This window comes from Corythoichthys intestinalis, chromosome 2 (assembly GCF_030265065.1).
Source record: "Corythoichthys intestinalis isolate RoL2023-P3 chromosome 2, ASM3026506v1, whole genome shotgun sequence".
NCBI lineage: Eukaryota > Metazoa > Chordata > Actinopteri > Syngnathiformes > Syngnathidae > Corythoichthys > Corythoichthys intestinalis.
Genome location: NC_080396.1, coordinates 56,293,194 through 56,318,202, shown reverse-complemented (window position 1 = coordinate 56,318,202; position 25,009 = coordinate 56,293,194). Strand labels below are relative to the sequence as shown.

Sequence of the window (25,009 nt, the reverse complement as noted above, 5' to 3'; positions counted from 1 at the left end):
TTGGTAAATTTTGGCAAACTGATCAACGAAAGTCTCAAGTTTCAAAGCCTCCGTAAACCTATGTAAGTTGCTTAGTCTATTATCATTCATTGTGCATCCGAAGTAAATTTTCACCAGTTTTAATGTATAAAACCTCAGCTCTCAAGATGCAGTACTCACGGAGATAGCAACAGATATTTTGTGAAGCCCATCAAGCTTGAAAAACACATAATTAAATGAACTGTACAAATTCTCTAATGCTGGAGGTTCTTTGCTTCTTAACCTGTATATTCTCTATTTCAATCTTGCTGAATTGATACGGTTGACGTCCCATTTCATTAATATCTGAGTCATACAATTGTGACAAAACGGTGCTGCCCCTTTAGGAATGTCTCATTTTGTAAGAAGAAGAGCAGCAGGCAATTAATGTTAGTTATGATGCAACTGTGTGCGCTTGAATGGTTGGTTGTCTCCTGGTGTGCGCCTGGCTGGCAACCAGTTCAGGGTGTACTCCACCTCCTGCCCAGATTCAGCTGAGGTAGAATCCAGCACACCCACGATCATTGTGAGGATAAGCGGTATGGAAAAAGAATTATATAGCTAATACATATTTGTTTGCCTATGTTAGCATTGGATTTACATTAGGTCAGTATGTCTATCACAGTTATTGCAATAGTCATGCTTACCCTTAGATTCCTTGGTGACAAACGTATTCGTTCCTTTGCCTTGTATACCTCGTGACTGGGAAATTTTGCTCATGCAGAATAATACACGTTCTTCATCAAATGAAGACCGACCACTTCATCCGTTCATGCCGGTCTAAGGATGGCGTGTTGCAATAACGAATCCAACTGGACAGAGAGAGATGCAGCATGCATTCTTTCCGATAAAAGAAGAGCAAGTTTGCATCCAGCATATTGGTGCATTACTGGCATGTTATTCAATTCTGTATGTTTTTTCCTGAGTGGAGTGGTCACTGTGGGGGTTCGGGTGAAATATTGCAGGGTCACTGGTCCCTGCTGGCTTCTACCCAAAACCACCTCTGCTAGTTTCAATCTTGTCCCATGTTGCCTATTGCTTCTTATCATGTCCTATCATTTTCCCTTAGATCCTTTTATTGTCCTCTATTTTTTGACCGTGTCCAATGGTATAGCCGATATTTCATGACTATATTCTGTCCCATGATGGCCAATTTTGTCCCTGGAAAATTGCGTTATGTACCCTTTTGTTTTTGTGCCAGTCTCAATTGTGTTCTTTCTACCACAATGCATCATTTTTTCCCCTCACTGTGTATCATTGAGCTATTGTTTCCTGTGGCGTCAAAAAACTTTATTGCAGAACTGCACGCCTATGCTGTGTTGATGAAGTCCCTGAGCGACATTCCTAGAATTCCAGCGGCGTCACTACCGGTCCAACAGGTGCAGTGAACTAGTGTATTTCTTCTTTTACGGGCAAGAATGGACAAATGTTTGCGCAGTGCTTGCCCAGCTCTGTGGCAGAGGCTCTACGGGGACAAAAAGGCAGAGGTGGATGGCAAGACAGTGTCTAAACCGAAGCCACCACCTACACCAGAGCCGCCGGCTGACCAGAAGGAAAGAGGAAGCATGTATGAAGCCATGTGGGACTTCAATAGCCGGAACTCAAATGAGTTGACGTTCCAGAAGGGGGACCTGTTCAAGGTCCAAAGTCGCAGCGAGGACTGGTGGACTGTAGAAAGGCTGGACGAGGTCGGACACCCGCTTGACAGTGGCGTTGTGCCCGGAAACTACCTGAAGAAATCTGACATGAGTGTGCAGGTGGAACCGTGAGTTTACAATACAACAACAGTTATACCACAATCTTATTTCGGGCTTCTCAATATAGACATGATGATCATTATTTTTCCAGCGCTACTTTGTTTTGACTCTCTGTTGTCCCATTGTGACTTTGTCCACATGAGACTTCCATATCTTTTGAAAAATATTTGCTACCCGCCACAATTTGTGACCCCGGGGGGTGGTAAAATCTGTTGGGTTGCAGATTTTTCTCTAAGACCGACCCTGCTGTGTACAGCTTATATCATTGTGTGCCAGATGGAACTTCGGGACTATGAACCGCTTAGAAGCCCAAAGCCATCTCATGGCACCGGGAAATGGACCAGGAGCATTCCTTATCCGATCCAGTGAGAACCATGTGGGATATGTCCTCTCAGGCAAGACTGATTTACACCGAGCATGGCTAAACAGACAGTGGCCATGTTGTCTCTAATGGAAACCTATCTTTCTGCCTGTGTGTATGTCTCTGTGACCGTCCACAGTGCGTTCCAGCTGTCGAGTAAAACACTTCAAAATCACCCAAACCGTTGACGGTCTCTTCGACCTAGACGGGATGCAGCAGTTTACGACTTTGAACCAATTGGTGGCGCACTACTGCAACAACCGCCTCCGTGTCAGCAACGAAGACACACTGGGTGAACCTTGCAGGCCGGTATGACTTCCTGCTGAAACTCATGTGTACACAATGTTAATCAACATCCATCCATCATCACTTTCAGAAGAAGCTGTAGTGTATTTTTAAACTTCCTCGAACATCTACACTTTAATCGTGTTTAACAAGACCCACTTAAAATGGTGGCTGCTGTGTGTGCACTCCCCTTTTAATCAATTTGGAATGTGTTTCATCATGAGCACAGCCACACACCCATTATTGTACAAGTAATTGTACTTAAAAACAAAACAAAAAAAAAAGTGTATTATCATATTATCAGGGATGTGTGTATTTTTATGTGAACTGATCAAAACAATTTTATGAAACATTCATTCAGAACAGACTAAGTGCAGTGTAAAAATAAATGTACATATTGTAATGCAATGCTGATTATCAAAATGATGGTGTTTTAGTGTTTTTTTTTTATTTAATTTTAATTTTATGTGCTTTATAGAAACAAAAGTACAAATTATTTCTTAAAACGCAGACTGACACGGTTTAACTTTATATATTCTATGTTTATACAGTATCCCTAAAATTTTGTTGGTCTTTGACTGGTTATTACATATTGTAAACAGTGAAGTGTTTAGTGATATACTCTAATCCAGGGGTGTCTGTTACGTCAATCGCGATCTACTAGTCGATCGCAATACCACTGTGAGTAGATTGCAGCATTAATAAAAATAGAAATAAAAATCAAGACCCATAGTTTCAGTATGTGGTTATGCAACATACTGTATATCAACATAAGGTGTAAGACCATTTTGACATGGTCGTAAAATCAGTAGCTCACAACATAGGCCTATATTGTTGCTAAGCTTTCTACCACGCCCCAACCTCCCAAAAAGGAAGATCACAGGAGGCTGTCTCATTGAAAAGTAGATCTTGAAGCAAAAAGACATGAGCACCCCTGCTCTTTTCAAATTACATAAAATTACTTGATTGAGAAAAAATATTAATAGAACAGTCTAATTTTTTAGTTACGAAATAGCACCCATAGAGACATTTTATAAATAGCATTTTTTTGTTTTATATATTTAACATTGTGCAGTGACTCCTTTAACTTGCACATAGTATGCATGTGGGTGCGTGTCTGTGTGCTCTGTCAAATGCGTCTGCCGTGGTTCGTCTGTGTCAATCCTCAGAAACAACCGCCATCAGAAGCCCAGTTCCCAGATGATCAGTGGGAATTGCCCAAAGAGGAATTCACCTTGGAGGACAAGTTGGGAAGCGGCTATTTTGCAGATGTCTACCGAGGATACTGGAAGTCGCGCATTCGCGTGGCCATCAAGATCATCAAGAGCGGTATTTAAGGTCCATGAGGGTCGGCATGCAGCTCTGCGTTGTGACCACTGCTTTCTGCTTGTTTTCAGACTCGGAGCTGGACCACTCAGAGTTCCAGAGGGAAGTGCAGATCCTCAAGCGTATGCGTCACCGGCACCTCATCTCGCTGTTTGCTGTGTGCACTGCCTCTGTGCCGTATTACATCATCACAGAGTTGATGGAGAAAGGAAGCCTGCTAGACCTGCTCAGAAGTAAATATTGTTTCTTGTTGAATAAATTTGCAAAGTCCAAATTGGGGAAAATAGACATTTTTTATTTGTTGAAGAGGCTTTGTTTTTAATCCAACAGAGTTTAGTTCTAAACTTCAACATCTCAAAGGCCCCTTGTCCACCGAGCTAGATCTGGTGCTCGTTCAGTGCTCGCGCTTCAGTAAGCACCGGTTCTTTCTGTTTTGATCACCCAAGCAAGGGCAGGCACCAACTCATTGCTGGGCCAGAGGAGAGCCAGCAAAGGGCTAATTACGTCAGTGGGCAGGAGGTGGGTTCATCGACATCACAGGGGCGTGAGGTGGGGTTATTGTGCAGGTAAAGTCGCGTAAATTCATACCTAATCCAACTCTTAAACAGAATGGAAGAGTTATTCTTTCATTTTGATGTAACAATAAAAAACACTGGCTAATCAGCTGGACGCACACGATGAACTTCTCCGTCATTCTTGTGGGCTTCCTCATTCGTTTTTTCTTCTTCCTTTGCATTTCCGGCAGATTTGACGCCGCCGGTATGGTTTATGTATTAACATATTCTATTGATGCATGACGTGGCCCCAATTTGGATCCTTTGCACATGGAAAGCCAACTGGTGTTTGTAAAACACGCAAAACAGACCAAGAAAGCATGAGCACCAGCACTGAACTAGCACACTCATTCTTTGGGTGCAAAAGGGGTCATAAAAAGAGCAGTCCTTTGGGCAATTTTGGTATACAAGCAAGAACAATGAATGATGCGCATTGGTCTTCTTTTGCGGGCCACACAAAATGATTTGGCAGTGCGGATCTAGTCCCTGGGCCTTGAGTTTGACACCTGTGCGTTTGATGAACTGAAATTATATAGAGACATGAATACAGTGGTACCTCTTCTTACAGCATTAACTGGTTCTGAAAGTAGTCTCGTAACCTGGAAATTCCGTAAATAGAGACGTATTTTCCATGTAAATGCTCTAATCCAGGGGTCCCCAACCTTTTTTGCACCACGGACCAGTGTGATTTGGGTCTTTTTTTCACGGACCGGTGTTCTGTCAAATTTTGCACCCTTATAAAATTTTGCTCCCAAAGCTTTTGTGGCGGTATATTCAGTAGGACTCTCAATGTTATCCAACGGTGCTAAAAAACTATTTACATCATAAACATACATGTGCAACATGAAAATGGCGTAAATTAATGCTTAACGACACGGCGAAGTCGTTAAGTGAGAGAGCTACGTGCAATTGTTTTGTGCAACTAACATGGCAAATGTAAGTTAATATTCCTCTTTGAAGAAAGTTTGTACTGTGTACTTTGGAATCGCTGCATTCGCGGCCATTTTCTAACGTTACGCGCATGCCAAATTTGTCAGAACACGGGCAATGTGCGGCAGGAAAATACAGCAAACATAAAATAACATTTGTTTTTAGCCCTGTTGTGTTAAGTGCAGGAAAAATACAACTCACCCGCTGAATCAGTGCGAGGCATGAGCTTGTTTCGTTGAGACGAGATGGTCCCGAGATGGGAGAGTGAGAAGCTCGCTTCACAAAGATACGATGTTGGAAATTGTAGCACAGTTTTCAGTGCTCTCCTAGCGATGTCAGTATATTCCAAAATGACTATAATCCAGAACCTCAGTAGAGTTGTTGTCTCGAATGTACGTTTAAGGTCGCCCTGATTTGCGATCTCTACAAGCTGATATCCCTGTTGCACAGACATGCTCGAATCACTCGGTTTATTCACATACGGGTCACGAATCCACTCCTTCGCAGTTCGTGGGTCTTTAGTGATTGGTAAGTAGCATAGATTTTGTTTTCTCCGAGGTTTTAGCCTCATCTTCCTGCTCGTCAGGTTCCCTTTTCCCCGTAAAAAATCTGTCCATAGATATCTGTTTTTTAGTTATTCTAGTGTGGGGGCTAATTATTTCCGGGAACAAATGTGATGCGCCCGCCCTACGTCGTACATCATTATTGAGGACAAGTGCACATAGATATACAAAACAAGATGTACTGCTAGCAGTCCAATCGATGGATTTCTATGACGACATTCTATCCTGTAGTATTACATCTAGAGTAGACAGGGATATTGGTGTGTTAAGGGGCACACGCCAAAGTTAATTTGGCCAGAATGCAGTCGTTGATAAATTATTATTTGTGTGTGACCCAGTAGAAACTGCACCACGGACCGGTACTGGTCCGCGGCCTGGCGGTTGGGGACCCCTGCCCTAATCCATTCCAAGCACTCCTGAAACCAAGGGCGTAGGTTTGGTCTCAACATTGGTAGGGACAATATAACAGCATATCCTGCATGTATACTTTTTGCTGGGGACGGAACATTAATAAGTCCAAATAGACGGGGCAAAGAGTCACATTTCTCATGAATATGAACCTAAATAATTGATAGGCTAAATGATCAATACAAAATAAATCCGTATCAACTGATTATAACTTTTACGCGCATTGGTTCAGGTGATACACTGTTCGATTCAAACCTTTGTTTTCAAAAATTACTAAAGAAACATTTTGAAAACTTCCAGAATAAATGTCTGGTTTTTATTAACAAACATAAACATAATGAAAATAATTCACTTAATAATGGTAGGGTCAATTCTATCCTTACAACATATGGGAAGACAATCAAATTCCCTATATAACTGAACTCATTATATAATGCAAATAAGGTTGCTTAAAAGTTGGTGGGGACAATTTTAGCATCCTGAAAAGTTGGTAGTGTTATGTCCCTACCGTCCCTATGCAAACCTACGCCCTTGACTGAAACACCACATTAAATGTTATAATCAGGGTAAAACCTGAATAAAACAACAGACACATTTGAATCATTCCATATACTGATAATACCTGTAACGAAGTATATAATGGAACATTATGCAAAGGAAAAACGAAAAACATATTTTCCTTTTCGAGTCAGGCGATGTCCTGTACTTTCACAAGATCGAAAATGACGTTGGCTTTGTGGCAGACTACAGTTTCAGTGATTGTGTTCCAGCAATTTCCTTTTCCTTAATCCAGAAGAGAAGTCTCTCCATCATCATGAAACTGACTATTCTAGCATTAAAGGATAATCATGCTCTTCAAGGGTATTTCTGCATTGATGGCTTCCTTTTCTTTCAAGATGGTGCCTTGCCTAGCTCACTCTTTGTGACACCAAAACGAGCAAAGGACACCTGTGCTCGAATGTGCTACCAATGTAGAGAACCTTGCGTTGGCTTAAAAAAACTCCTCGAGAGACAAAAACGCAAGGAGACTTGTGCTCTCTTGGCAAAGATGTCAACCCACTATAACAACAACACCGTTGCGCCTTTGCACGACATCATACTGCGACACCCAAATTGAAACGTCATCAACAATAGGCCAATAGGAGAGAAGAATCGCATTACTGAATATTGACCGGAAAGATTATGACAGGGCAGCAGAATCTTATGGCGCGACAAAAGCAGAAAGTACTCTACGTATCTTTTACAGTACTGCATAGTATTTTTGCTTCTCGTAACCTGAAATTTAATTCTTAAAAAGAGGCAATATTTTCCCGTTGAGGCGTGGCGAAACCTGAAAATTACGTTTGTAGAGACGTTCATAAGTCGAGGTAGTTTGTATAACTAACACACACATACCTTCCACCATCTTTCATGCCTAATCCTCCCAATGATCTCGCTGTGATGCCATACTGTTCCCATATTGGTAATATATGACAAATTTCATGCTGCATGCTGAAATTAGATTTTAAAAAATCCAGGGGACCTTACTCAATGAATTGACCCAAAATGTGTGATTTAAAGATGTTCTCCGCTATGATGCCCATGATCACCATGTTGTCTATCCCTTATTTTATTTTTTACTGTGATTGTAATAGTAATGCTCCTTCACATTTAGTAATATGGCCTGCATACACATATCTCATCGGATGCCAGTGCATATAGCATCGGCATCACGAAGCATTCTTAACTTTTCTGATAGTTTTCTTCATGTTGATGTTGAGGTCCCGAGGGCAAGCAGCAGGACATGACCTCTCTGTCGGACATGGCCGGCCAGGTGGCTGATGGGATGTCGTACCTGGAAGAGCACGATTTCATCCACAGAGACTTGGCGGCTCGGAATGTTCTGGTGGGAGAAGACTTCATCTGCAAGGTGGCTGACTTTGGACTCACTCAAGTCATCAAGGTACATTCTTCGTTATGCTAATTGGAAATAATCTGTTAGGGGGAAGGCCCCATATGTGACCGAATGCATGGAACAATTCTATTTCATGTTTAAAAACAAAACCCATAATGGTGTGCCTATTTTGGAGAGACAGTTAGAGTACATTAGGATGTGCTTGTGAAAATAAATTGCTAAAACATGGCATTTTTGTCAGTGTAGGAGCCCATCTGCTTTGCGTACCAGAAAGCCATCCCGCGCAAATGGAGCGCCCCAGAGGCCATCAACCACAGGCAGTTCTCCATCAAGTCAGACGTGTGGTCCTTTGGAGTCTTACTTTACGAGATGGTCACCTATGGAGACGAGCCCTACCCAGGCAAGTTTTTGGTCATCCGAGCTCACTGATTTGGGTTTTGAGCACTCGGATTTCCCAGCATTTTGGCCGTTTTTATTCCTGCAGGTCTGAATGGACCGGAAGCAGACGAGCTTGTCAGCAAAGGCTACAGAATGCCGGCGCCTCCCGCTTGTCCACCATTCCTCTACGAAATAATGTGCAAATGCTGGAACGCTGATCCCAACCTGCGGCCCAATTTTTGGGAGCTGAAGGACCAAATGTACAGAATCTATGAGGTGGATGCTAACGTCTTAATGTCTTGACAAAATTAAGGCGTCTCCAAATCACTTCTGAATGAGCTGTAGCCTATCCTTTTATGCAGTGCACAATTGCACATTCACACATCATCACATTGATGATTTCTCCAGATTCTCTGTAGATAATAAAATCCCTAAATTCCTTGGAATTTTACATTGAGAAATACTAACATTTTTTGGGGCTCATGCATTTTTTTCACAAATTGAAGAACCTATGAACATATAATCATATGAGAGTTTTGGTGGTGCTCCTTTTATACCATATAATGGAAGACACCCCCCCCAACTAATACACAGTATATAGCATTCTAGTATATAGCATTTCACAGACTTTTGTCACACCATGCTAGCTTTTGGGGGGGAACATGTTCCAAGAATGAAATTCAACATAAGAGAAGAAGAAAAAACAAAACAAAAACATTTATCAGTTTGACCCCTAACTCATTGATAACAAATGATCACTGTCACCCCTCCCATTCAAAATTGATTGGACATCTGAATGACTTGTGTTTGTCATGTATTGAAAATTAGTAGGTTGAAGAGGATTTGCAAATCATTATATTCACTTTTTATTTCCATTTAAGTTCAGTTGACTTTATTAAATGTCCCTTGTAGAGTAATTTTGTATATATTTGTTACAGATATTCCTAAAAATATACAGTATAATAAAGTTATATTTATGTATTTGTTTTGCATTACTATATTTGAAATTATTTGAATAATAATTTTAACTTGAAATTTACCTGAACTTGTATCACAGTTTGTTGGTAACGTTTTATCTTATAGCTCCTTGATGCCATTTTTTTTTTCCATCTGACAACTACCTTACATTAAATATTCGATTAATGATTCAGTTGTGAGGCAGTTCGGTGAATGCTAAATGATTATGTGCACAACACCCTGGCCGAGTGTATTCAACACTCTTACACACTCCAGCAACCATGTACAGACACACACACTCATCACCGGGGCAACAGCGGCAGTGAAACTCTCTGAATGTAATTAAGCACAGTTTACTCATCCAAACAGCAAACACACTTATCTCTGTTACCATGGAAACAGCCACATGAGGAATGTACAGCTACCACTACTATAGTAAGACTAATAACACTATGTAAAGGCATCTCATAATTACAGTGATTGTGTAATTTTGTCAAAGCAAAATATCTGACTTGGGATATGTTTACATCAATATAACAAGCCTCTTCGGTTTTTATTTTTATTTTTATAATGGAATAGAGCATTTGAAACATTTTTAAGCATAGCTCCAACACAAAAGAAACAAATTGTACCCTAATAACTAATAAGATAATTGAAAAAAAAATGTGTGTATATATATATATATATATATATATATATATATATATATATATATATATATATTTAAAACTAAAACTACTCAACATTTAGAAAAGGGAAGGAAAATGCATGATGCATGATATGCATATCCATGGCACATTATTCACAAATTCTCTTATCTGTGTCCCTGCATAACCTATTCCACAGCATTTTGCAAAATATAAACAGACACATAAAACAAACCCACCAATTTCAAACCTATTTTATGACAATTTGGTTTCTGATAATTTTTTTTCACAAAAGAAAAAGCTCTACACTGCCATTCGCAACCAACTGCCAGCAGGCTGAATCAATCCCGCATTTTAACCAGAGGTGGGTCATCACGCGTTACATTTACTCAGTTACATTTACTTGAGTAACTTTTTGAGAAAAATGTACTTCTAAGTGTAGTTTTACTAAGCCATATTTTTTAATTTTACTTGAGTAGATTTGTGAAGAAAAAACACTACTCTTACTCCACTACTTTGGGCTACACAAGAGTCGTTACATTTTTCCTCTTAATTCTACATATTAGATTACATTACATTATTTTACATTATTTATGTATTTTTTGCCAGCGATGCAAGAAGTAGAGACATGCCTGTTGTATTAACGGGGTAGCTGTACCGATTTCACCAATGAGACATCGCAACAATAATCACATGATTATGATTATTATTGATGCAAGCTTGTCATTCCATCTTCACGCCAGCCTGTTCAATCATATGGTGTCTTTAAAGCACTGTAAAAAATGAAGTATTTGATATAGAGTGTTGCTCTCAACATGACTCGAAAGCACGGATTTTAACCTCTCTCCCAGTTTTTATTTGGCACCGATTGACCACGGAAAACCGGAGATATGATCCTTTTAATTTCAAAATAGGTAATTATGAAGGAACGCTTCACGATTTAAACTCGGAAATGTTTTCCCAACCGGAGGACAGTCATGCTCTTTGGACGACTATTGTTTAATTTATTGTTTTTTTTTTTTCCTCTTGTCGGAATTCAATTATTATTACTATTATTATTTTTTGTATTGCTTTGGCTTAATGTGGTTATGTAATGGGTCATTGTAAAGTATTATTATAACAATAGTCCGTATAAATAACTTTGTGCTCAGAAAAAAAAAATACCATTGTTTAAAAAAAAAAAAAAAAAAAATCCAACAAAAATATAAGCAGTTACTCACAATGTTACTCATTACTTGAGTATTCTTTTCACCAAATACTTCTTTTACTTGTCCTTGAGTAGATTTTTTGGACGACTACTATTACTTTTATTTGAGTAGTATTATTTTGAAGTAACGCTACTCTTAGTTGAGTAAAAAGTTTGGCTACTCTACCCAGCTCTGGTCGCAACTCAGATTCGCCTATATTACAAATAGCCTTGCGAATGAATGCAATCGGCCTAAAAATAACCATGTTCAGTTATTAGGAAGAGTACAAAAATAGGAAACTAGGTTCTTTTTCAGTTACAATGACAAAATGAATCCAATTACTGGTACAATTATTAAAAATTGGGATTATTTCATTGGATTTAAAGTAAAATTTGGGGTTGGTGGTGTCAGGAACTTTCAATGTCTTCAGAAGAGCAACAGCAGCACAGAAGTAAATTGGCGCAATATTTCTTAACCACCATGCTAAAATATTAGAAACTCTGATGAGATATTTTTTTGTCTGTTCCTCAAACTGCCGATCTTGCTTTTGAAAAGCTGCAGTCCAACGACTTCATTGTTTAGCAAGTGTCAATATTATCATTAATCTCAAACTATTGCTTAGCCCAAAGAAGACATTTTTGCTATTCGCAAAATTGCACTCACATGGTTCCTTACACAATGGTAGTAGATGGCACTCAAATTGATAAAGTTCAGAATTATACATACAGTGGGGAGAACAAGTATTTGATACACTGCCGATTTTGCTGGTTTTCCCACTTGCAAGCTATGTAGAGGTCTGTAATTTGTATCATAAGTTCTCTTCAACTGTGAGGGATGGAATCTAATACAAAAATCCAGAAAATCACATTGTATAATTTTTAAATAATAAATTTGTATTTAACTGCATGAAATATTTCGGCTCTTAGTTCTTTTTTAAGAACCCCTCCTGTTCTCCACTCATTACCGGAAGTAACTGCACCTGTTTTAACTTGTTACCTGTATAAAAGACACCTGTTCACATGCTCAAACAAACAAACTCCAACCTCTCCACAACGGCCAAGACCAAAGAGCTGTGTAAGGACATCAGGGATAAAATAATAGACCTGCACAAGGCTGGGATGGGCTACAGGAAAATGAAGGATATGTAATAAAATAAAGGAGAAGGTCATGTGGTCGGATGAGACCAAAACTGAACTTTTTGGTCTAAACTCGGCTCGTCGTGTTTGGAGGAAAAAGAAGGATGAGTACAACCCCAAGAACACCATCCCAACCGTGAAACAATGGGCATACATAAATATACTGCACTTGATCATGGAGATATAGTTTACATGCATGCTGCTTCCTCCAGCTTGAAACCCTTCTGCACTCCACTTTTTTTTTTTACTAGAGGTGTGTTCCAAACCCATAACTGTGTTGTTTACAAAAAAGTTGGATGGCCATCCTTAAGTGTAAGTACAGAGAAAAAAGTTACGGTTTTAATATTTTCTTGGTTATTTACCTGGTTATCGTTTCAATTTAATTTCAATTTGAGTTTGAACCTTCATGCTTGCTCGCACGATGCATTGGTTTTAAGCTTTCCCAATGTGAGGACAGAACTGGGGCTTTCAATTCCATTTAATTTCAGTTCAGAGCCCCTCACAAATGGAATAATCTTCCAAAATCTACAGAAACTGCATCATCTTATTTCTTTGAAATGAACTTAGAACTTACATATAAATGTTTCATCGTCTGTAGTGTATTTAATTGTGAGACATGACGAGATTTTATTATATGTCTTGTATAAAGCATATTGTTGTTTATTTATCTGTTATGTAATCAGGCCGTCATTGGAAAAGAGAGCTTGCTCTCAATTGAATAATGAATAAATAAAGGCAAACTGAAATGAAAAACAAAAATATACATACATACACACACACACACACATATATATATATACGGCCAATCAACTATAGTTTGTGTTTATATATATATATATATAAACACAAACTATTATACCTATAACCTATAACTATATACCAAGCTTTTACTGGAATGCTTGCAGCACTAATATTTTGGACAAACTAGGCTTTATTGATGACCATTTCTGTGACAGGAGCTTGCTTATAAGTTATGTTGCCAAGTTGCCCATCGCTGTTAAGGCCCAAGTACACTGCATGCGTGATCGTTGCGGTTCCGGTCCGATTCAGTGTTGCCTGCGTGCCACGCAGTCCGTCAAAAACAGGCAAACCATACCGGCTGCTGCACGGCTGCGGTCCTCCAACCTCGCCCCCCCCCCCCCCCCCTCCCCCGTGAGCTCTCACGTGATCGCGCGCGATAATGTGCCATTTAAAACAACGAAAAACACACGGAGTCTATACTCATCAGAGAAGCAGAGAGAGAGCACATATTTTCTTTGCATATTGATATTTTAGTTAATCTGGAATTAAGAGACAGACATGACTGCATCATGATGAGATCAGGACAGAAAAACACACATAATAGGACACCTTGCAGCTTCCTTTTTTATATTGTCCTTATAGAAAAGATCTGCTGCATCATAAATGATTTTGTGGGTTTCCAACTCCATGATGAAGCGCTCATCATCCATCTTCGCTCGTGTTTAAACCGTGATTAGGCACCTGGGCTGTTACATCCAGGCCCAGCTCCGCCCATTTTGTCGGATGCGTGTCCGGCAAAAATAGAAAATAGCCTATACCATCCGGCGTGCGTGCGGCACGCCGGAGGTGGTTCGCAGTCAAGCCGGAGCACTGACGTGGCCGGTATACGTTGAACAATAGGATATAATGGGAACGGATTGGCTCCGGCGCTATTTTTTACCGGAGTCGGACCGGAAACGCAACGATCACGCATGCGGTGTACTTGGGCCCTTACCGTTAGCCATTCAAAACCTGGGAAAGGAAATGGGAAGAAATTTTGACCGTATTCACTGGAAGATTTGTTAAATTGTTACTATTAAAAAAAAAATGTACAGGGTGACCCAAAAAAAAGTTTACACTCAGTTGACTGCTTGTTTAAAAGCCATTGAAACATATCTAAATAGGTTGTCATGCTTAAGTGATTCATTAAGGTCACTCAATGCAGCTGGTAATCTCTCGTCTCTACAATTCCTGTGCTTCTGCTGAAAATGAAGATAACTTTAGCTGTACCTGAATTGCTGAGTGCCGGTCTGACACCTACTGAGATTGCAGCAAATCTGAGAATATCCAGATGTGCAGTCTACAAAGTTAAAAAGAAGCTGAAAGATACTGGAACAGCCTCACGAAAACCTGGGTCTGGAAGTGCCGATCTGTGCGGACCAAAAAGTTGATTGACAAGGTGATATGTGGCCACCCCAGAGTCCAGATCTCAATCCCCTGGATTATAGCATATGGGCAACTGTGGAGGACAGTGCCTGTAAGAAGCCACACCCTTCTGTGGCAGCCTTGGAGAGGTCCATTGTTAGATCTTGGGAAAAGATGACAGCATCCTACATAAAGAAGCGTTCCGCAGGCACCTGGAGGCTGTTGTGACACTTAAGGGAGGACACATTGAAAAATAGAGTGTACTGTACATGTTCTTTACAATAATGTAAAATTTGTGATTAAATTCTAATTCTAAGATGAATAAACATGGCATTTAAGTTGTATGATGGCAGTGTAAACTTTTTTTTGGGTCACCCTGTACAGCATCACAAATAAAAGTTTGAGGTTCAATGGGGTAAGGCCAGAGCACTTAGAGAAAACACTCATGCATGGGATCATGCAAACTCTACACATGAAAGCCCAGGACCAGAAAAATAAAAATAAAAACAATAACGACATTTAAATAGTACTAATCTGCCACACTCAGCTGTGAATTCGTTGTGTCTCATTGCGTTCAATCTTCTATGAATTCTATGGAAGTAAAATGTTTGATGTTATGCTGTAACTTTTACTCTAACACTTTCCTGCCTCTGCATAAAACCTTTTCTTGTTTGTCACAAGTAATATTTCCTTCTAATCGTGCTGCTTTTATCTATATGGTTGCCAGGGGAAACACAATTCCATCTTGTCTGCCCTACAGTTGTATGTACAGCAATGTGACAAAGTTTGATTTGATTTCATTTGATAATGTTAGAATCACCTGGGTTAATCAAGTTTGTTTTCAAGTCTCTGTCTGGTAATCATTGTAATCATGCAATCATTTTGAGTGCCAAAAAAGTATGACTCAAATCCAGGTCATCTATTCTTGCATGATTCTGTTTGCTGTTTTTGTAGAGATGTTAGTAAACTGACTGAACTTGTGCAATTTTGCATATATTTGGGATATATATTGTATGTAGAATTATTACAAATTAATGATATAATTTTATATTATTCATACATTATATAAAAACAAAAAACAAACTAAATCAATCTATATTGTTGCCGTGGGTTGTCAGTCTGTTGTAGAAGGTTTTTATTTAAAGAAGGCATACACATACAAGAACAATGTGCATTTGTCTCTTGAGAGGGGGCAGGGGTATTAAACGGGAACGCTTTTTCATGTGCTTAGCCATGAGCACACATCGTCTTCTTTGATCGGTCAGCTTTGTTAATTAACGAGTTGGATGAAAAGGTCTACGTCCCGGTTGGCGCCGCCACGGTGGAAGGCCGCAGGCCTCATGATGTCCAAGCAACAGTTGCCTAGCACGTAGAGGTCAAACATGAACCCAGAGGATAGGTATGGAAAGTGCTTGTCAGGATGGATGGAGAATAATGACTGAATCAGATGATGGGGTTATGCTATAATAAATATTTTGGTAAGGACACTGCTCTTATTTTTTAAAAGTTACAAATGATGTGTGGATAGAGGAAAGGTGATTTGTAAAGGTGTAGGGAGGCTCACTGGTGGACGAGCTGGGGGCCAAAAATTCAGTTCTGGGAGCAGTACTTCCAGAAGCACACTGTTGAAGAAATTGGGGGGGGAATGCATCAAGACCATAGAAGTGACAATAACTTTCTTAGCTTTGAACATGAGCATTTATTAATGTATTATTTTTTTGTGTGAATACATGTAATGAGATCCTGGATTAATGGTCATTTTCAGATTCTTCTATTTCATATGAGCAATAGCGGTGCCTTGAAAGGTTAGCGTAATTCAGTTCATGAACACACTACTATCATCTTTCCAATTGAAATAAATAGAAAGGCAATCCTAAAACACCAGTTTTTCACTATTTATCAACTATACGGCTCATCCTAATGAGGATTGTTGGGGTGCTAAAGCCGAACCCAGCTGACTAGGAGGGGTACACCCTGGACTGGTTGCCAGTTGCAGCACCACAATTATTACTGTGTTAATATTTGCTCTGTTGTTTTTCACAAGATAAATTGTATTCAACAGTATCAGACTGAATAAAACACAGAATTTACATTTGTCTTGTAGTTACCAAATGTGAGCACACAAAACGGCACCAAACGTATTTGTCTTTCCTTGTTTTCTTCTTCCTCTATGGGATTTTACTGGCTGTTGGCTAACCGGCCTAATGTAGCATTCGTGCCATCACTATTGTTTTCCTTTCACTACAAGAAAACCAATGTAAATTTCAATACGAGCTAAAACTACTTTTTAAAATTTTGAAGAATGTCTAAAGTCCAAAGATCAATATAGAGCATACAATATTATACCTATTTTATAAATCCTTCATGTGAATGTACAGTTTAGTTATTGTGGCTCACACATTGATTTCACAAATGTGAAACCATGTGCTCCCGCATTCATTATGTCATTCATTATGGAGCAAGATAAGACTTTAATAAATCCCACAAGCAAAGTTTAAACAAGCCTGACTTTACCTCTCTTGTTGGTCTTCTTGGACTGTGGCGGAAGTGACTTCCGGAGGCTCCGCCCAGTAAAGCTGGGGACGAGGACACTGGCGCTCGCACCAGATGCAGTGCTGTCAGCAGCAGTTGGGTGGGCGGTAGTGGAGGTCACTCCAGCCTCATGATAACACAATGAAAGACAATAAAAAAGAAGGTTCTTACTAAAAACAAACCTGCCTGTCCTCCATCATGGCCAAACAATCCTAACCTATATCAACATTGCCTAATGGCTAATAGAGTGATGGCGAGTTATTTACAGCAACTTTTTAGTCAACTGAAAACACAAGCGTTTTTATCTAAATAAAGTGTAAATATGAAACAACGCTATGGCTCTTGTTAACAGTGGGAGTGTCGTTAGCATAATATCAATATGTGTTCTTTAACGGTTTTACATTTTTTTTTTTTCATTAGTTATTTGTTATTAGTGCGCACAACATCACACATTGAACCAGATTACACACATCCCAACAACTAGTATCCATTATTCTTATATTTGACACTGACTTGTGACTCTGGCTCCAAATTCCAAATTCTTCAAATGGGCACTGGCAGATTTGGGCAAATCGATCATCATAGAGCTAGTTTACCTAAACCATTGTCAACTATATGAGTGTTGAAAATAAAATGCTTTGAAAATGTAGGAAAAATATCCACATTGCAGACTTTTGTCAATGTTGATTTAATAGTGAATAATGAAATTCTGTAAAGTTACACATGTAGCCTCATTGCAACGACTGCTTGTAATTTTGTTCAATATGGGTGATTCATAATTACAACAAAACATATCATGTGTATCTTTATAAATAGCAATTTATTCAAATAAGACAAAATAATGCTTTATATGAATGATTTCGCTGGACTGAGTAAAGGTTAACATGTTCAAATTGCCGTTGAGTTTGATGAGCGGCTAGTTTGCCACTAGCTTATTGTTATGTAAAAGCCTGGTGCATGGGTCAAATCTGACTGGCTCATGTGAGAGCTCTGATGTGTACTCAAGTACAACTTTCTAAATTATAATTTCATCTGCTGTACACATTAGAACAGAAGTCACCTGTGACCCTTAACAGATCATGTGTCCTACAAAATGGATGGATAATGTTGAAAGGGACTTACCATTTTATTTTTTCGTCCTGAATTTCTGGCACTTGCTGAAAAGGACAAAAGAAAGACAAATCCAGATAGTTATTGTTATAGTTATCATCATGCAGTTATTTCATAGCTACTCTAGTAGAACAGCTTTTAAGCACTCACATCAGTGATGTGAAGATAATAAACAGTGGGTAATATGTTTATTGATAACTAACAAAGAGCACTTCATGGGGTGTTTCAGAAAGGTTCCAGGACTTCCTATTGGCTGCATTCAGACTAAAGGCATATCTAATTCCAATCGGATCCCTTCTCAAATCTAATTTTTAGGGCTGACTGTTCACAGTATTTTTAGCAAGTGTCCAAATCAGATCTGGGCCTATTCGGACTGGGCCATATTATCGACACAACTGACTGGTTGCTGTGGCAACAAAGGCGACATCCAGCATAGAGTGAAGTCACGGACAAAGCCCATCTAAATTGTTCAGACTGAGAATCATCTTGTCCATATCTAATATGAAACTACCTCCCGTTTGGGGTTTCAATCCGTCTCGCAAAAATCTTATTTCTGTGCTTTGTGAACGTTCCGACTACAAAAGAGTCATTCGGTTTCAGTGTGGATGGGCTAAAAATCAGATTTTTGCTGCCAGTTTGAACAAGACCTTAATGCACCAATAATATCTTTTTGTGTGACTGTTCAGACAGCCATTTTTCATTAAGACCGTTCAAGTGTCGGAGCTGCGAACTACCTCATAGTCCACCACGTGCTAAGGAAACCTGCAATGCGCAGAAGCATGAAAACAAATTATGTCACGATCAGCCAGTTTACGTTATTTAAAATTTTCTGCTCATAGTAAAATGGACATCTTACATAAACTCATCAATTGATTGGATTCTTTGTCTTTTTTAAATCTAGCTCTAAAGGGACAAGATTTTTAGAGTTAATGAAAAAAAAAAAATCTACTCCATACATGCTCCACAATTACCCTGATGAGTACACAGAGCCCTGGCATTTTAACTGAGACTGCTCCAAAACGCCCTTTTTCATACCTTCAACGGAGAAGGTTTGTGTTGACCACTCTGGGCAAACACACGCCTGCGCACGTCCACGCTCGTCCCTGTGGCAGTAGCGCTGTTTCACTGAGCCTCTGCCTAGTCCCCACTGGGCAAGAACACTTTTCTAACCCACTTAAGACATGTACTAACTGTTTTTACGTTTCTGGTGCTGATTTGATGGCCCAAGCACTTGTTGCTTTATTATTTGTGCTCATACAAGCATGCGCAATGCACAAGCTGCAGTTACGCTTTAGGCCGGAGGTAGCAGTTGCGAGTAAAAAAATTGGTATAGTCCCTTTCACCTTTGAGCCTCATTATTTTTTATATTTATTTATTTTATTTTATTTTTTACAACTGCAGTCAAGCCACAGCCTCCAGTCTGAAAGATGAGCCAAATCATCCGCTAATCTTCAGGATTCCTCAAGTCACCTTTGAATCCCTCAAATAGTTTGTATTAAGTTTGTATTTATTAGCTATATCACTTGGTTATCCCACCACTGCAGATCTCCGTCTATGCCGTCCTCTCGTTATTTTCCTCTGTTGTTGTCATCATTGCCACATGAATTCCAGTTTGGGGGACTGGACAGTTCAGACCGCATTTCGAAAAGATGTGCCCCATTTCGGATTTTAAACCAGATATGAATGTTGCATGGATGGAATCGGCCTTTTCAGACCATCAAAAAAAGTATCTCACTCGAGTCGGTTAAAAGGCAAAAACAGAATTAGGTCATTTCAGCCTGCAGTCTGAAGACATTATATCAAAGATTCACCATTTTGAAGCAATCCCCCTGGAGGCATTTCATCTGCCTGTTCCACCATGCCTTTAGTAACTGCTGAATGGATTCTTCTGTGAAATATTCGTAGCAGTATCAAAGGAGCTTTTGAGATATGATTCTACAAATTTACCCTCCTGTGCCTGTTAACAAAGCTACCAAAACCCAGTTCAACACGACTATCCGGCAAGTGGAACAAGCCGCAATATTTGGACTTGCACGTGACACCAAAATAGAGCCCTTCAGGATATTCACCTCTTGGCAAGAAAGTGATCCTTGCACTGAGTGTGCTGTTGAATGTCCGGTGCATCTCCTCCAAGACTGAAATCATCTTAAGTATCTGGACCCGTTTGTCTGAACTCTCGGTCCTCATGCCAGGTGCAAATGTCCTCGAGGTGGTTCTGGCTCCTCTTCTTGTGCCTTCTACTCCAGCTACTTTGCCATTCAGATGCCACTTGTTGAGAAAGTCACGATGGCCCAGGGCTGAAGACCTTGGGGGCACAGCTGACGAATGAAGAAGATTGGGAAGAAGGTTCGGAGGTTTCATCAGTCCTAGAAAAATGAAAATTGATGGAATCTGTCATTATAAGAATTTTTTAATCGTAAAATAAAAACTAACAGGAATTCAAGCTGACCCAGTCCTGCAATGAACATTGGTGTTGTTAATTTGCAACTGCAGCCACGGTAACTGTAATTAAATCTTAGCTCTCCCCTCACTGCCGATCATCAAGCATGACCGTCCTTATCCGACTGAACTCCCGGTTTCAACATCACTTGTTCCTGATTAACCTTCTGCTTACTTTCAATCTGGTTTTGTCAGGCCCCGGGCTGGGCAAGTGTGTGGGTGTCTGTTATCCAATTACAGGCTGACCACCTGACGGGTGGAGCGACGGCAGCTGTCAGCAATCACCATCACCAGCCTACTTAAGCCAGCCTGAACCCCACCACGTTGCTGGTTCGTGACTTTCAGTTAGTGCCTTCTTGTGTTATAAATAGGGCTGTCAAACGATTAAAATTTTTAATCGAGTTAATCACAGCGTAAAAATTAATTAATCGTAATTAATCGCAATTCAAACCATCTATAAAATATGCCATATTTTTCTGTAAATTATTGTTTGAATGGAAGGATAAGACACAAGACAGATATATACATTCAACATACCGTACATAAGTACTGTATTTGTTAATTATAACAATAAATCAACAAGATGGCATTAACATTAACATTCTGTTAAAGCGATCCATGGATAGAAAGACTTGTTGTTCTTAAAAGATAAATGTTAGTACAAGTTATAGAAATTTTATATTAAAACCCCTCTTAATGTTTTCGTTTTAATGAAATTTGTAAAATTTTCAGGCAAAAAATAAACTAGTAGCTCGCCATTGCTGATGTCAATAATTACACGATGCTCACGGTGCTTAAACCCATAAAACCAGTCGCACCAAAGTGCCAGCAGGGGGAGACAAAAAACACAGGTAACAAGTGGGCATGACACTGTGCTGTCATTTTATTATGTTTGAGCAGGGCATCTGCATTAATTGCGTCAAATACTTTAAAGTGATTAATTTAAAAAATCATTACCGCCCATTAACGCGTTAATTTTGACAGCCCTAGTTGTAAATACTTCTGTGTGGACTCATCTGATCATCGACCTATTTGCTCTGTTCCTGGATCTCGTCTATGCCTCGTGTTTTTGGTACCTTCGCCCTGACGCTCAACGCCACAGACTCCACAGCTTTGTTAACAATAAACTGCTTGAACTCAGAGCCTCACTATCTCACATGCCGGTTTTGGGGTTCTCAGCCCATGACCGTAACAGGTTTCTCTACTCCCCTGCTCATGTTCTGAAGCCCTCGCTTGATTGACCATATCTCCTGGATTGACGCCCAGGTATACATCACATTTAGTAATGTGCCTGCTTCAAAGAATCAAAAAGTCATCAACCAACTCAACCCACTTGTGTTGTCAAACTCAACAATCCTGTAGCTGTAGACACGTTGGATGAGCTCGGTGAAATGACCAAAAGTGATGTGTTTCTATTTTTCTACAATATAAACTTTGGTTTAAATAAATTGGCATGTCAAAGTACAAAACATATTCATTTTCCCTACCAAGTGCAGTTAATATTCAACTTCACTTTATTAACATACAGTCTGACAAAATATATGGGTCATTAATTTTTATCAGGCCAAACGCTTCTAAAGCTGTACGCATCTTAAACCACAGTTTTCTGCATATTATCGCCTCTCTGGGGATCGATAGATGATTTTTAAACTACAGATACAAATTGATGAAACAACTTTATTCAAAAAATGAAGTAAAATCTGGCTTTGAGTCGGACAGAGGATAGATGATGATTAGTTTAAAATAAGTTTGGGAAATCTTACCTCTCTCAGTGGGTGCTGTCTGGACTTGAGTTGTGACATTCAGCATTATCATGAAAATGAACAGCAATTGTCTGGCTTTATATAGCATCTTAGATGTCATTGACTTGAAAAGGCCGAGAATAACAGAAAAAATGAGATTTTTCGTTTTGGTTCTTTGGTTTTGTCTTATTTTGATGGCGGTCCATTGGTCATTATCATTTTGTGTGTGTTTCAAAATTGGATATTCCAAAAATGTATAGGAAAATGAAGGTTTTAAAAAGCAAAAAAAGAAGTATTTCAACCTTAAGCAGGTGTTCGTTGTCTATGCAGCAATTGATTTAAATAATTTTCCTGTTGCACGAATCAATCTTCTTTGTCGCTATTGCGGGTTCATGTTCCAGGGATGCACCTCTTAAAGAAGAAGGCTTGTCAAAGGTTTGTCGGCGACTCTCGTTTCCGCGATCCTCTTCGACAACCTTGCCTTTTTAAAAATCTGTGTTGGGACAACCTAGCGGTAAATCTACACCGACCAATCGCCCTACATTGCTCCGCCTCTAGCTTCTCAATAGATTGGTGACATTTGGGGACTCTGGCAGCGAGCTTTGAGATTCAATATCGTTTTGTAAATGTGTGGTTAGGCTTTAGTGTATGTGTGTCTTGGGCTGTTGAAGCAGTGATAAGTTAGTTCTTAATATGTTTGCTCAGGACCACAGTAACAGAAAGACCCTCTGACGCATGAGGACACACATGCAAACACACCCCTGTACGCGCACACACAGCAAATACAGTGAATTCCAACTTTTTAAGCACAAGTTGTACACAAATGCACATTATCCAGGGTTCATTTTGACCTTGGATGAAAAGGCCCACACCCTCTTGCCAATCCCCCATGACACAAACACACGCATACACGCAGATTGTAAAAAAGAAGTCTGATGCACGTTAGAAGACACAAAAGACAGGAAAGGGTGACTCTTTGTGCTGATTAATGTCACAGATAGGAATTTGAAGCAAGTGACGGTGGTGCTTCCCAAAATAAGCATTCCCCCGAATTAAAAAAATATAAATGATTTTGATTAATAGAACATGCGTATGCGTGTATGTGCGCGGGTGTGTGTGTCCACATACGACAGTTGCTGGGGAAAGAGAATTTTGCTTGTGAACATCCACTCATTCATTCTTTGCACTCTGTAAAGAAAGTGGAGGGGCAATGGGTGGGTTGCGTCAACAGGAAGTGAACAAATAGTTTTTAAAAATGCTACCAAATGAAAACGGCCAACTAGGTGGACAGTGAACACAAATTCAACGTGTTCCAATCATATTAAGTGTTAAAGCTGCAATAGCTATTTCAAAGCAAATTCTATACGAAGCAGCTTCAGGCCTACTCTCTTCGAACAAGACCCATAATGATTTATTACATAGTTTAAAACTGTCAACAGACTTCTTTGTTGGAAAAAGTTTACAATTGAATGAAAACAGCAAATCTCCTTGAAAAGCCAGTGCATAAACAAATTGGTATTTATTTTAATTTGACGAGGTTTTGCAAAAATGCATTCACAGTAGTTTCTGAGTGATGATTTCTCTGTTTAGGCATTTTAGGTCACTCCTGTGGTGTTGTGACGTAGGACAGCAAGGCAGGGTGACATTTATGCAAAACAAGTAAATCTTGTGTTTCCTCAACTTTTTAAATTTGTCCCAAATTACTGTGGCAAAAATCTAGAATTAAATCAAATCCCTACTAAATTTCAACTAAGTCATGCATACAATCTTGATCAGTCACCACAGACAGTATTATTGCATATTAGCCACTTTGCACTTACAGGGGTTGGACAAAATAATGGAAACACCTTATAAAATCAACAAACACTAATTTAATATGGTGTGGGTCCGCCTTTTGCGACAATTACAGCCTCAATTCTCTGAGGTATTGATTCATACACCTTGTGAATTATTTCCAAAGAAATTTTAAGCCAGAGAGACAATGGCGGTGGAGACCGACGTCTTATTTAAATCTCTAAAACTGACCATAAGTGCTCAATAATGTTGAGGTCTGGGGATTGTGCTGGTGTTCCAACATCTCAGGATGCCCATCATATGAGCATACCTCACGTTACAGCGCTTGCGCGCGCATGCCAAAAACGAGGTTGCACATAAACTAGCTTTCCATTCATTGTGGTGGCATACCGGAGATGGCGGGGAAGAAAAATAATGATTTTTACGATGGTTTCATGGTACGTTTTATTTCCTATCTGCCGTGGGTGTTTGGTGAGGAGTCTGAGGAGATCTGGTGTTTGAAAACAAACAGTGTTACCCTTTTAAACCCTGTCGTGAAAATTCTTGCATCAATCAATCAATCAATCAATCAATCAATCAATCAATCAATCAATCAATCAATCAATCAATCAATCAAATTTATATACAGTGCCTTGCAAAAGTATTCGGCCCCCTTGAACCTTGCAACCTTTCGCCACATTTCAGGCTTCAAACATAAAGATATAAAATTTTAATTTTTTGTCAAGAATCAACAACAAGTGGGACACAATCGTGAAGTGGAACAAAATTTATTGGATAATTTAAACTTTTTTAACAAATAAAAAACTGAAAAGTGAGGCGTGCAATATTATTCGACCCCCTTGCATT

General features: G+C 39.5%; 2 protein-coding genes across 3 annotated transcripts; one reads left to right on the top strand and one right to left on the bottom strand.

The window, feature by feature from the left end:
- Window positions 1-1,418: 1,418 nt before the first annotated feature.
- On the top strand, window positions 1,419-8,801 carry ptk6b (PTK6 protein tyrosine kinase 6b). The gene is made up of 8 exons (XM_057829499.1): window positions 1,419-1,783; window positions 2,052-2,170; window positions 2,276-2,445; window positions 3,591-3,750; window positions 3,819-3,980; window positions 7,963-8,144; window positions 8,343-8,496; window positions 8,581-8,801. Exons 1-8 carry the CDS (start codon window positions 1,437-1,439, stop codon window positions 8,775-8,777), a joined length of 1,491 nt encoding a protein of 496 aa, XP_057685482.1. The 5' UTR covers window positions 1,419-1,436; the 3' UTR covers window positions 8,778-8,801.
- Window positions 8,802-15,673: 6,872 nt separating this feature from the next.
- Window positions 15,674-20,811, bottom strand: urp2 (urotensin II-related peptide). Of its 2 annotated transcripts, none has more exons than XM_057830551.1 (6): window positions 20,622-20,811; window positions 20,258-20,554; window positions 18,201-18,235; window positions 17,061-17,205; window positions 16,111-16,168; window positions 15,674-15,908 (listed from the first exon to the last, which is right to left on the bottom strand). In XM_057830551.1, the coding sequence occupies exons 2-5, from the start codon at window positions 20,547-20,549 to the stop codon at window positions 16,137-16,139; spliced, it is 504 nt and encodes a 167-aa protein (XP_057686534.1). In that variant the 5' UTR covers window positions 20,550-20,554; window positions 20,622-20,811; the 3' UTR covers window positions 15,674-15,908; window positions 16,111-16,136. The 2 variants fall into 2 exon arrangements, with proteins under 2 accessions (XP_057686534.1, XP_057686533.1); XM_057830550.1 differs by having other exon boundaries at window positions 20,638-20,811.
- Between the last annotated feature and the right edge of the window lie 4,198 nt (window positions 20,812-25,009).

Bases quoted from the DNA above. Each gene is read 5' to 3' on its own strand.
- ptk6b (XM_057829499.1), top strand. From the start codon at position 1,437: ATGGACAAATGTTTGCGCAGTGCTTGCCCAGCTCTGTGGCAGAGGCTC. The intron at 3,751-3,818 runs GTATTTAAGGTC...GCTTGTTTTCAG, and splicing joins CATCAAGATCATCAAGAGCG to ACTCGGAGCTGGACCACTCA. The intron at 8,145-8,342 runs GTACATTCTTCG...TTGTCAGTGTAG, and splicing joins GACTCACTCAAGTCATCAAG to GAGCCCATCTGCTTTGCGTA.
- urp2 (XM_057830550.1), bottom strand. The intron at 18,236-20,257 runs GTGAATATCCTG...TGTCCTTTTCAG, and splicing joins GATCACTTTCTTGCCAAGAG to CAAGTGCCAGAAATTCAGGA. The intron at 16,169-17,060 runs GTAAAGTCAGGC...TTTCTTCAACAG, and splicing joins CAAGAAGACCAACAAGAGAG to TGTGCTTCTGGAAGTACTGC.